General features: G+C 53.2%; 5 protein-coding genes across 5 annotated transcripts; 4 read left to right on the forward strand and 1 right to left on the reverse strand.

The window, feature by feature from the left end:
- The first annotated feature begins 144 nt into the window (after window positions 1-144).
- On the forward strand, window positions 145-1479 carry B0H18DRAFT_658610 (uncharacterized protein). Its single transcript, XM_048038993.1, has 4 exons — window positions 145-349; window positions 404-712; window positions 765-994; window positions 1046-1479. Exons 2-4 carry the CDS (start codon window positions 439-441, stop codon window positions 1406-1408), a joined length of 867 nt encoding a protein of 288 aa, XP_047889302.1. The 5' UTR covers window positions 145-349; window positions 404-438; the 3' UTR covers window positions 1409-1479.
- B0H18DRAFT_1029603 (uncharacterized protein) lies at window positions 1383-1721 on the forward strand. The gene has a single exon (XM_048029996.1). It carries the CDS (start codon window positions 1405-1407, stop codon window positions 1696-1698), a length of 294 nt encoding a protein of 97 aa, XP_047889303.1. The 5' UTR covers window positions 1383-1404; the 3' UTR covers window positions 1699-1721.
- Window positions 1722-2698: 977 nt separating this feature from the next.
- Window positions 2699-4932, reverse strand: B0H18DRAFT_1029609 (riboflavin synthase domain-like protein). Its single transcript, XM_048029997.1, has 12 exons — window positions 4903-4932; window positions 4662-4848; window positions 4328-4602; window positions 3990-4271; window positions 3872-3937; window positions 3790-3851; window positions 3582-3754; window positions 3438-3519; window positions 3356-3371; window positions 3210-3286; window positions 2979-3152; window positions 2699-2952 (listed from the first exon to the last, which is right to left on the reverse strand). The coding sequence occupies exons 2-12, from the start codon at window positions 4839-4841 to the stop codon at window positions 2726-2728; spliced, it is 1614 nt and encodes a 537-aa protein (XP_047889304.1). The 5' UTR covers window positions 4842-4848; window positions 4903-4932; the 3' UTR covers window positions 2699-2725.
- On the forward strand, window positions 4931-6522 carry B0H18DRAFT_1029617 (uncharacterized protein). Its single transcript, XM_048029998.1, has 7 exons — window positions 4931-5326; window positions 5397-5491; window positions 5546-5598; window positions 5657-5779; window positions 5839-5897; window positions 5923-6006; window positions 6058-6522. The coding sequence occupies exons 1-7, from the start codon at window positions 5034-5036 to the stop codon at window positions 6266-6268; spliced, it is 918 nt and encodes a 305-aa protein (XP_047889305.1). The 5' UTR covers window positions 4931-5033; the 3' UTR covers window positions 6269-6522.
- Window positions 6523-7198: 676 nt separating this feature from the next.
- On the forward strand, window positions 7199-10997 carry B0H18DRAFT_1086767 (SNF2 family N-terminal domain-containing protein; the record flags this gene model as incomplete). The annotated part of the gene is made up of 25 exons (XM_048032089.1): window positions 7199-7221; window positions 7273-7338; window positions 7383-7430; window positions 7483-7800; window positions 7867-7932; window positions 7986-8069; window positions 8123-8170; window positions 8227-8288; window positions 8347-8408; window positions 8465-8542; window positions 8597-8670; window positions 8816-8846; window positions 8897-8988; window positions 9121-9209; window positions 9272-9313; window positions 9367-9415; window positions 9471-9547; window positions 9615-9676; window positions 9704-9940; window positions 9991-10231; window positions 10284-10431; window positions 10486-10539; window positions 10591-10710; window positions 10768-10796; window positions 10852-10997. The coding sequence occupies 25 exons, from the start codon at window positions 7199-7201 to the stop codon at window positions 10995-10997; spliced, it is 2346 nt and encodes a 781-aa protein (XP_047889306.1).
- Between the last annotated feature and the right edge of the window lie 454 nt (window positions 10998-11451).

Genomic DNA, 11451 nt, shown 5'->3' on the forward strand with positions numbered 1-11451 from the left:
GGGACAATTCATGAAGAAGACGACACGTCGCGGCTAGGCTGATGAAATCTTCTATGTCACGAAGGTAGCAGGGGAGAGACAGCAGGATGTCTTCCGGGAGTGATAGTAGAGCTGCGGGCGGGGAAGGACCAGCGGTTCCAGCCATGGGTGTCGTCTACTAATGAATGCGCGGGCAGGTGCACACACTTAGCAACAACCAGCTGAAGGCCCGAACCCGGTGGACGCACCAGCAACTATCCTGTGTGATGCAGATTCAACCTGTAGGTGCGCTGTAAGTAACGTACCGAGATACGGCTGTTGTGGTTTGGGCGTATTGCCACTTAGGCGCTGGTCACTGGGTCCGGTCACGGTTCGTTATATCGTTCTGTCATCAATCGATCTTGCTACTCAGGATCCCTTTCAGCAGCGACGCTCGCTCATCGTCGAGTACCTAGGGCCATGCCTTCATACGCAACCCGATCTCCTAGCAAGAGGGGCAAGGTCGGTACGCCCGTGTCTGCGCCGCGGGCAACTTGGTCTCAGGGAGCTCGATCGTCCCCGAAGAGCGCTCCGAAGGTGATAACGAAGGCATACACTCGAGCCGTGAGCGCGACGCCAGTCAACTCGGACTCGGAGGTACATGACCGTGCTGGCGCCGCCGGATTGACCCCAGATGAGGAAACGCTCTTGGCGCTATTGCTCAAGAAGCGTTCGACGGAGCAGGCGGTGCGGGGCAAGTACATTTCGTGTTAGTGCAGAGATATTATACTTAACCGGGATTTCAGCCGAGCGTAAAAGGACGGCCCCGTCGACTGTTGCGACGGATGAAGGGGACCAGCCGTTGCGCAAGAAAGCGAAGAATGTCTACGACGCAGAGTCCAGCACAGAGGAAGGGGAAGATGATGCGCGCGTCGACAGAGAGCTGCAGTTGAGCGATGATGATACGCAGAGTGATGCTTCGGACAAGTGGTACGACAACAATGACACCAGTAGCGACAATTCGGACGACGTCGTGGTGAGTTCCTTTACCTGAAACGTCAGACTGTTGTTAAGTATAGGTGTCCAGGTTCCTGGACTGCGCACGAAGGGGATCGGGTTTTACTCGAGGATCAGTCGCATCAATGCTACCGAGCTGCCTGCAGATCTCAAGCCCCTTGTGACCGCGGCGCGGCATCACTTACTCCTCCGGCTTGCATTTCAGACCGCTTGGATCTCTGACGGAAGAGTGGTCAGCTCGCGGCTATCCAGTAATCGTGATCTTGTGGCTTCTGCACTCAAGGACACTGGTAATACACTTGGCAAGGATGACAAGATCAAGAAGGGGTATCATATGTTACAGCGAGGCAAGCCAAGTGACAGGCAGGAACTTCAGATGAAGGTGAATGGATTGGTGAGTGGGCAACCTTTTTTCGAGTGTTTTGCTGTATGATTGTCCACAGATTTGGTCAGCATCTGTACATATGCACAACGACATCAAGAATAAGGCCCAGAAGGTGGTGCGACAGCTCTATGGCCTTACTGCTTTGTCTGTCCAGCGACAGAAGCTTGCAGCCCAATGGCTTCTCAGGACTCACTTCATCAAGGGCCAGGGCTGTAAATATGAAGTTCCCAAGTTTGTCTTTGGTGAAATCAATATGGTCTGGTACAAGGAGACACTGGATACTAAAGTTAGCATTGAATCACTGTGCTGACTTGCATATTTATTGGAACCTTTCTTAGAACAGCCATGTCAAGCTGGAGCTACCATTCAGACACCCAGCCATTCCAGCTATCATCCAGAGGCTGATCCAGAGGTGTGCCTGTGATTTGGGGCAGTGGAGCAAGGTTCCAGATAACTTGATTTCCTTTGCCTGTAATGCTGTCAGTTTCATTGTCTATCATTCAGGCACAAATGCTTACAACATTAATGCTGACTATAGATTGAAGTAGTCCTGATGGAGATAGCCATTGGCCGTCGGGTCCCATTTGCAAACACACGATTTGTACCCAAGTGAGTTCTAGTCTACTTAGAGTTAATAATCTAGTGAATTGCTGGAACATCTACAGATGGGACAACCTGATGTCAACACTGAATGCAACAAATAACAATGCCCCTGAATATTATAAGGACACAAAGAACTTCCTGTGGAATTCCATCAGGCAAGGGCTCTGCCTTTCATGTATATTGGTGCTTTAGTGACCCTGCATAGTGTTGATATCAGAGGTCATTCAGAAGGGTCATCTGATACTGCAGATGTCATATTTTGGTCCAAGCTGAAATAGACTGCTAGGAAAAGACCAGGTACTGAACCTTTGACTTATCATAGAAAGAAGTGGCATGGATTAACAATTTTTGACCTCAGGCCAGTCTGCTCTAGGTGTGCTCACAGTCTATACAAGTCTACTGTGTTGCTTAGTGTTGTGTGCTGCAGCCACCCGTTGACCAAAGCATCTTGGCGAACAATGGCACACATGAACAGCACCATTCACAGTGCAGACTCCAATATGCAATCTCTTCTCGTAGTCAGTCGTGTCTTGCGAAGATACTCATATGATGTACACGTAGCCATAAATTTCAACTCCAGCACTCCTCAATTAGCCTGCCTTCCCTCTCCAACAGAGCAATGAACTCATGTGCCTCTTCTTCCGTCTTCGCCGCTTCAGTCTCGCCGCTTCGCGGATCGCCTGCCGCACGCCAGCGGGCATCTTGTTCGCAGAGCTGTGACGATTGCTCAGATGACCATACATTCGAAAATGTGTATTTTACTCACCCCGAGATTAGCAGCCAGCCGCCCTCTACGCCGAGCAGCCTCCATATACTCCGCGAGTCCTCGCGCATGACGTCCTGCACATACCTTCGCGGTGTGCCTTCTGGGACATCCTGCGAGAACGCCGTGCGGTATGTCAGAGAGCCGCTCTCTTCGTATGCGTGCCATTCGGCCGCGTAGTGCTGGTCCTTCGACTCGCAACGGCACCCGAAGTACAAGGTGTTGTCTGAAGTAAACCAACCGTCAAATTACTTTCCATGCATGCATAGAGAAAAGTACGCACTGTAGAACCGTCATACGTTCTGTCTTCAATAATCGAACGCATGGGCGCAACACCTGTACCAGGTCCGACGCAGACGATGGGTGTCGCACCGTCTTGAGGTAGGCTGAATAGGCCTTTCATGAGGCCGATAGGCAACTTATCGCCTAGGTAGATGTGTCAATCATTTACTCGAAGGATACAACGTACGCGAGCTCGCTTACCTGGCTGCAACCGCGACATGTAATCAGTGCAGAGCCCCAGCCGAGGTATTCGGAGCATAGTTTTGTATGAACAATCGCTACGCAGAGATCGACTTGCCGCGGATGACGCTATTGAGTATCCGTATAAGAGAACGAGAACGCTTGACATGAAACAGTGCGTACCTTAACTGAGCTCGCAATGGAGAACTGTCGAGGTCGTATAGGGGAATAGGTCGAATATGTATTCACGAGGGATGTCTGCGGATCGAAACTCCTCCAGGACTTCGCGGATCATCCTTCGCGGTCTTTGACAATATTCGTACAGTTCGTCCTGTGGGCCCGGATGAGGCGCCCCATTCCAATCGAAGACCACAATAACTGTAACAGACATACCGCGCCTTCCTCGCTGAGGAATTCATCTAGCCTCTCGGCTTCAAGCTCATCGGACACAAACTGTCTAAGCAATGCGAAGAATGATCTACGGGGAACAGCGCTGATATCTAGATGTTTCGTGAACAGCGTCCTGAGAGTGGTCGTAGGCGGGAGGAACTGAGGTAACGATTGGTCTGGTCAAATTCGTCAGTCAGGACATTGCCCACACGTGTGTTAGGCGACTGAGTCACCTGAAGTATATGCGTGATAGTGATGGGGTCGTCAGCTGTGCTATCAAATCCGACAGACACAAGGAGGCGTCTACGTCTGCAGGCTGAGCTTCTGGGTGGACGACTGCTACGTCGCCTGGTTCATATCTCGATGCAATATATCAGTCATGCCCGTGGAACGTCGATACGTACTACATACCGGATGTCTTGATCGAAGTTGAGCTCAAAATGCCGGACGTCCTGATACCAGTCTTCAGCTGTTATGCGGCGATTGCAGGAGACAGTCGCAGTGTAGTGCTGAGGATCGTCATCGAGAGGATTTGGACATGCAGTCAGCGTCTGTGCACCAGCGTCTGTGATCGACACTCGGGCGGGAGGTAGACCATCCGCGGATTGCACTTTCACGCTAGGTGGCAAGGGGTATAACTCTAGGATTGCTTCGCTCAGTTTGTGAAGCCACGGCTCGAATGCCCCGTCTATCCTGAGCAGGCACGTCAGTGACCAACATACCCGTCTTCACGAGCGACAAGGACGAACCCGAGATGATGTTGGTCGTCGCCCTCACCACGTGCGCATATTTCTCCCGCTCCGAGGCCTACGAGCCTTCGAGACAGCAACTTCGCAGGCCAGCAGAACTTCTCGTACGCAGAATCGCCGAGGCCAAATACGGCAAATGAGAGGTCTTCGAAGAGATCTCGTGGCAGATCTGAGCGCAGAAGCAAGTTCCATAGGGGCGTGAGGGCCCTCGGCTCACGACCTGACCCGGTCGTTGCAACGGAGAAGAGGACGAGGTCCTCAGAGATGAGGTTGTCCTGATTTTTTGTTGCCGTCTTAGCAAGGCGAATTTGAATGATCTAACACGTTAACGCACCGGTGTGTATGTCTCCAGGTTATGCACCCGAGCTCGTACGTGGATGCGACGACACTGCGCAGCAATTCTGTCCGCAACTGTCCCTGTCTCCGTGGCATAGAGAACGGTCACCGAGCGTTCATGCCCGTCCTCAGCGACGGGCGCGGGCGAAGAAGACATTGCTGACCAGATGCGGCCCATCTCTGTCAGGGAAGTTATCTGATAATTCTCGCTTACTTCGGGGTTTTATCTTATCTTGAACAGGATCACGTGCTAAGTAGATCGCGCCTCCAACCTGCACGGTCCCCGCGTTGGGAGCCTTGAGGCTTGGAAGCCCTTGCCCTCTCGCCAACCATCATCCGCCTGTCTGTCGTGGGGACAAATGCGTTAGAAATGATTTGGCCATGGACCGTGCGGCAGGAGGCTCCTTCTCGCAACAAGCCTGAAACAAAGCCGCCTGAAATTGACAACCTCGACGATGTAGCTGCTGTGATCCGGGAGCTGAAGGCGAGGACACTCTCCCTTCCCGTCGATATACTCCTGCTCTCGGCATTTGTCGCAGGCTCAGCTACCGCAGCTGGAAGTATAGGCATATATAGACGGTATTGGCGACGGCTACCTAGTGCAGACTGGATTACTCCGGACATTCTAGCGAAGGGGCGTTGGGTCAAGGGATACGTGACCAGGTCAGCATCGAGGCTTCGTCCCGTGCATTATCCACCCCTGCAAACCTTACTCACCGCAGAAATGGCTCAGCGTAGGCGATGCGGACAACTTCCGCCTGTATCATACGCCAGGTATTGGCTGGCGATGGCCGCTGAAGTTCAGGGCCGTACCATCAACACGAATAGGTGAGATAGAGCGTATTCACTCCCTGGAGTTCTGGATGTAACGATATAAGGCAGATCTCAAAGACCGGACGATACATATACGGTTAGCGGGGATTGACGCTCCCGAGGTGCGCTATCAATTGTAACTTTCCCGTGTCTAGGTGCTCGGAGTGACAAGAAGCACAGGCCGCACACTTCGGCAAACCAGCCCAAGAATTCGCGCAAGAAAGTCTTGCTTGGCTCAAGACTTACATTGAAGGACGCATGGTGTACTGCCAGCTATGCCGGAAAGACCAGTATGGGCGCATCGTCAGTTCACTCGGTCAGGGATGGACCAGAAACTGACCTCGGAACATCTCATACCGCAGGTAGCACACGTGCATTGGAAGCCGCGCATCCTCCCGGGTTCACTCGCTACAGGAAGTCAGTGCAGCTGGAAATGCTGCAACAAGGCTGGCCGAAGTGTACGAGCAGTGGGGCGCAGAGCATGGGAATTTGGGTATTGATGAATTCCTGCGAGCTCAGGGCGAAGCTCAGTAAGTCGCTCACGTCGTCGACCTTGAGACGCGTTCTGACACCGATCGCAGGGTCAAGCGGCGTGGTATCTGGAAGCACGGCCTCGTGCGCGAGTCGGCCGCTGAATACAAAAGGCGACATGCTTCCGGCGACACAGATTCGGTGCTCGTCAAAACAAAGAGCAAGGATCAAACAGAAGGGGCCACAGGGGGTGAAGGTACTGCGAAGGCAGGCGGTATTTTTCGTGCGCTGTTCCGATTACTGGCTGGTCGGTCAGCTTGAATGGATGTCCGATTACTTTTGGGATACGGGATGCTCATCATTTGCTCATGCAATCGCCTTTGTGTTCTGTCCCAGACCCTTGCATCCTCTGACACAGATGTAACTTATGTGCATGTGTATTTTTTGCGACACCACTTTGTTCCGTTAGTTGGAGTGTCTTAGCCGACAGCGTCATACTACTAGATGTATTCTGTCGCCTGCGAACTACGCGAGTTGTAACCGTACCAAAGTGGTACCAATTTGCCACCGGCGCCACTGCTTCGCGCGAACCGGCCGACCATTTCTGTCGCGTCGCGCTCAAGCGCCTATATCAACCCGCCACAGACGCGACTGCGCCCCCATTCCACTCTTCTACCATCACGACCGACATTCTCAGTCGCGTCGCCCTTCTCTACAGCGACAATGGGTGTCGCGCAACAAGAACAACCTCCTAAAGCGCCTGCACGCGCGTCGCGACTGCTGGCGGCGCTGGACAATCCAGCTTTCTTCACGAATCAAGCGCAACTACTTCCACCGGGAACACCGACGGGCACAGGTGCCAAGCGATCCTTGAACACCCCTGGTGCATCAGGGAGCGGATCTCAGAAGAGATTGAGGCGGCTTGAAGACGAAAGGGATGGTAGTCCGGCCCCCTTTGATAGTCAGTGGTCTGAGCTAGCAACGGCCTGGGGCTAGACTGATTCGCCTCGAAGACTCTGCAGTGTTAAGGCAGATGTCTCAGCTGGTAGGATCGCAAGCGGGTGGATTTGCCTTGAATTACGACCGAGAGAGCGCGATCTTACCCTTCGATCGTGGAGGCGACGATCAGCAAATGCGGTTCGTAACAGCGCTCTGTCCTCTATATATGCAGCTCATATTTCACTCAGATTGGCTGAATTTGTGACGCGGTCCATCGACAACGCGGGTGGCGGCGTTTCTGTGAAGGCTGCGATGGAGAAGCTCGGACTACGCAAGTGTGTTTTCAAAGTGGCGCGTTGCTAATGGAGAGGCTAATCGTTGTCCAGTAACCGAGACTTGCTTCCAGGTATGGAGGTGCGCTTGCTCCCGCACCAGATCTTGGGAGTAGCTTGGTACGTCTGTCGCCTACGCCCATATGCCGACTCACAGTCTGTAGGATGGTGCATCAAGAACGTGTAGGCCCGCATAAGGGGGGTATCTTGGCGTATGTACACTATGCAGTCTTTTATGTCTGCATTCATGACCTACGATCCCAGCGACGAGATGGGTCTCGGCAAGACTGTGCAGATGATCGCGACCATGGCCATCAACCTTCCGGAACCCGAGGAGAGCCACCGCACAACACTGATTGTTGTACCCGCAGCACTACTACTGCAGTGGAAAGACGAACTCCAGACGAAGACGAACGGCATGTTCTCGGTGCACATACACCACGGCAGGGACAAGCTGAAGAGCACCTCCGCGCTCTCGAAGAAAGACGTCATAATCACCACGTACCAAACCCTCTGCCAAGACTTCGCGATCCCATCCGACATTGAGAGTGAAGACGAGATGGATTATCTGCTGGACAACGGGTATGCCGCTCGTCTCTTGAGCTTCGGTCTTCTGCTTCAGATCACTGATTGATGTGTCCTCTGCAGAGGCTTGATGTCGCGAATGAAGTGGTATCGGGTAATCCTTGACGAGTCGCAGTTCGTCCGCAATAGGTACATTTTCCAAGGAATCCGCATACATCCCACTACTGACGCATGAAACACAGACGAACAAGGTCGAGCAAGGCCGTGGCCATGCTCCGCGCCAAATACAGGTGGTGTCTCACCGGCACACCGGTCACAAACTCATTGTAGGCGTGCCCCAACCACTACGCTTTAGGTATAGCTGAGGGCATTCATATAGGGCCGATCTATACGGTTTCCTTCGCTTCGGACGATTTCGCCCTTGGAAGTGCGTTCATGTGGCTTGTCAAAGTCCGATATCCTCCAACTCATTGTATCTTTCAGCGATTGGCAAGATTTTGATGCGTACGTTGCCAAGGTGCAGCTCGAAGACGCGCCGCTTGCTGGTAAGTAGCCTAATTCAGCCCACAGTGAAGAATGCTCAGCGAGGCTGCCGCTGGACAGGTCTGCGCGCACAGGAAATTCTTAAGCCTCTCCTTCTTCGACGCACCAAAGATGCTGAAATCGTATGTGTTGATTCCTGCACCTGGGCTTCCACTGAGACGACCATGCGGCTCGCTAGGAAGGAGAGCCGTTGTTGCAGCTCCCTGAGAAACATGTCGATCTCGAGTTCCTGGAGTTTTCTGATGAAGAGAGACAGGTATGCGCACACGGAGACTACGCTCAGCAGGAATTGCGCTCATTCTCTGCATAGATATATGACTCCTTCGAGAAGCGTGCGCAGATGCAAATCAACCGGTATATCAGAGACAACACACTTGTTAAGAAGTACGTAATTGAGCGTACACTCAAATACCACAAGCTGATCAGTGTGGCGTTACAGTAATCCAGCTGTCCTCGTAAGCAATCTGATAAATGTACCTGTGACGAAGTTGACACTGTAGCCGTGATAGGTCATGATCCTTCGTCTCAGGCAGCTATCTTGTCATCCTCATCTCATCCTCGTCTGTTCATGTTTCTCTCCTTAGCCTGCCAGTGCTGACGGGCTTTGTAGGATCAAGCGCGAGGGTTCGAAGATCCGACTATGCTTGTTGCCGGCGAAGCTGAGAAAGAGGTCGGGCGGGCCCACAAGCTCATGGGCGCCGAGTGGGTTACTCAGGTATGTCTATTCAAATCAAGATGACTTCTGAATGGTGTTAATACGCGTCTCGACTCGTCTAGGTCAAGAAGAGGTATGGTCCTATGATGCTGTCCGGGGCGTGTTCTCAATCGTGATAGATTCATGGCTCGTGCACAAATGGCTCAGCTAGACTTCTCAGACGATATGGAGCAAGATGAGGAAGCGACTTGCCCCAAGTGCGGAGACCGTAAGTGGCGAAAACTGTAAACCTTTCAGTTGTTGACGCTGGCACACAGTCTTCATGGAGAGGTAGCGGCAGATTGCTTGCTTGCAGCCATGAAATCTGCAACGGTACGTACCTGCGGAGTCGCTGTAGTGGTTTTCTGATTCGCTGTCGATTCTAGACTGTCTCTTGGTCCTACGCACCGAGCCCATAGAAGTGAATGGGGAATTGTACGTCAATTGCTCGTTGTGAACGACCGTTGTCTGACATCCGGCCTATTTCCAGTGGCAACGGCGACGAAAAAGAGAACCTACGTATAGAGAAGGACTTCGAAGCGGCCGCTGACAAGGGCTTGCGTCCTTGTACGTCGTCATCTAGCATTTCACACTAAACATGTTACTCAACTCTGCAGGCCCCACTTGTAAGAAGATGCAGAACCTCACTCCCGCGCACGTGTTCTGTCGCAGGCCTTCGAGCCTTCTCGCGACGATGTACGCTCCGCGCTTCGCCGCTCTCAGGCCGCGCGCAAACCTGCGAAACCGAGCGTCGCAAAGATGGAACCTATCAGCGTTGACAGTGACATAGAGATGAGTTCCAGCTCGGACGAAGATATGCCGGACCTCTCGGAGTTGCTCGCCGGCGTTGCATCTTCATCGCAGTCTGGCTCAGAGAAGAAGCCGAAGGAGAGCAAGACCAAGGTCAAGGTCAAGGGCAGGACGGTTGTGTCAGACGAAGAGGACTCGTCCGTGGACGAGGTTCGTCCTTAGCTCCGTGGTTCGCCGAGGTGCTGACCCATCGGTGTTAGGATAACGACCTCCATCGTGCCATGAACGACATCCGGGGCAAGCGACAGACACAGGCCAAGAAGGCCAAGGCTTCCTCTGATGACAGCGACAATGCCGGCCCGCGCGCGGTGCCGGAGTACATGGTGAAAACGTGGAGGCGGGGCGGCGACAACATGGAGCCCAGCACGAAGATGATGGCCTTGATTGGCTACCTGCACGAGTGGGAGGTGACCGGCGACAAGACGATCGTCTTCTCCCAATGTGCGTTCCTGCGCAAGTCTCGTCTGGCTCACCTAACCGCGATGCGCCCTAGGGACGTCGATGCTCGACCTGATCGAGACACTGTTCAGCCGATATGGCATACGCAGCCTGCGCTATGATGGACGGATGTCGCGCGAGGCGCGAGAGATGGTCCTGGCTGAGTTTAGGCAGCAGGGTGGCCCGAAAGTCATACTCATCAGGTACGATACGTTTGGCTGCTGTTCACAAGGCTGAGATTGATCGCTTTCTCGCAGCACGAAGTGCGGTGGCGTGGGCCTCAATCTAGTGTCTGCGAATCGCATCATCAAGTGAGTAGTGCGGGTTTCGCTGTTGCAGTTGATACTGAAAGAGACGCCCAGCATGGACCTTTCGTGGAACTACGCGTCGGAGTCTCAGGCGTACGACCGTGTGCACCGTCTTGGCCAGGAGAAGGAGGTGTTCGTCAAGCGACTTGTCGTCAAGAATACCATTGAGGAGCGGTGAGCTGGGATGATTGATGACTGCGCGTCGAGTTGTTGTTGAAACAATACCTTCAGGATGCTGAAATTGCAGGATACCAAGACTGGTGCGTAGTAGCTTGGAGTATGCGGGCGCGTACTGTATTCATTCTCGATTCGCAGGTCTCGCGGAAGCTGCATTGGGTGAAGGAAGCGGAGTCAAACTGCACAAGCTCAGTGTGAAGGAGCTTAGAGACGTACGTTCATCCACCCCAGTCGTTGATCCGCGATCATGCACTTACCTACTTGTCCCCAGCTGTTCGGCATGAACAAGGACAAACACCCGGCTGCAGGTCAACAAGTTCTGGACAATTCCGTTCAACAGTAAAGTGAGCGGCGGACCGAGATGCGTCGGACGTGGCTCTCCCTAATGGTACATTATCGAATAACTTGCGCTTCTCGGAATACACTCGACCCACACCTGGGTCAGCTAGTGGTACTGATAGATCTTGCTTATTGAGTCTATAGTAAGCTCTTCGTCATTCATCACGTCGTGTAATTCGTATACCGGACTATCATAATCTGCTCACTCCTCCCAAACTGCCCAGGCTCGAAACTATCCAAAATGAAGACCACTTGTCACTGTCATAGGAAGAGAGCTAGGGCACCGACGCCCACACCGACAGCCGCGTTCCAGCGATTCGCCTGTATCCCGACAGCGGCTGCCTTCGAGGGGCGCCGCACCGGCACGGCGATCGTCCGAGTCGCGACTGAGTACCTCGT

The sequence above is a fragment of the Fomitopsis serialis genome (assembly GCF_022376445.1).
Source record: "Fomitopsis serialis strain Sig1Antser10 chromosome Unknown B0H18scaffold_82, whole genome shotgun sequence".
Classification (NCBI taxonomy): Eukaryota; Fungi; Basidiomycota; class Agaricomycetes; order Polyporales; family Fomitopsidaceae; genus Fomitopsis; species Fomitopsis serialis.

What these genes read in the sequence shown, in the direction of transcription:
- B0H18DRAFT_658610 (XM_048038993.1), top strand. Translation starts at nt 439, where the DNA reads ATGCCTTCATACGCAACCCGATCTCCTAGCAAGAGGGGCAAGGTCGGT. An exon ending in GACGGAGCAGGCGGTGCGGG is followed by an intron (nt 713 to 764) that starts GCAAGTACATTT and finishes CCGGGATTTCAG; the next exon opens with CCGAGCGTAAAAGGACGGCC. An exon ending in ACAATTCGGACGACGTCGTG is followed by an intron (nt 995 to 1,045) that starts GTGAGTTCCTTT and finishes ATAGGTGTCCAG; the next exon opens with GTTCCTGGACTGCGCACGAA.
- B0H18DRAFT_1029603 (XM_048029996.1), top strand. Translation starts at nt 1,405, where the DNA reads ATGATTGTCCACAGATTTGGTCAGCATCTGTACATATGCACAACGACA.
- B0H18DRAFT_1029609 (XM_048029997.1), bottom strand. Translation starts at nt 4,841, where the DNA reads ATGGGCCGCATCTGGTCAGCAATGTCTTCTTCGCCCGCGCCCGTCGCT. An exon ending in GACTCAGTCGCCTAACACAC is followed by an intron (nt 3,755 to 3,789) that starts GTGTGGGCAATG and finishes GAATTTGACCAG; the next exon opens with ACCAATCGTTACCTCAGTTC. An exon ending in CATGTCGCGGTTGCAGCCAG is followed by an intron (nt 3,153 to 3,209) that starts GTAAGCGAGCTC and finishes ACATCTACCTAG; the next exon opens with GCGATAAGTTGCCTATCGGC.
- B0H18DRAFT_1029617 (XM_048029998.1), top strand. Translation starts at nt 5,034, where the DNA reads ATGATTTGGCCATGGACCGTGCGGCAGGAGGCTCCTTCTCGCAACAAG. An exon ending in CGTACCATCAACACGAATAG is followed by an intron (nt 5,492 to 5,545) that starts GTGAGATAGAGC and finishes GATATAAGGCAG; the next exon opens with ATCTCAAAGACCGGACGATA. An exon ending in CGAGCTCAGGGCGAAGCTCA is followed by an intron (nt 6,007 to 6,057) that starts GTAAGTCGCTCA and finishes CACCGATCGCAG; the next exon opens with GGTCAAGCGGCGTGGTATCT.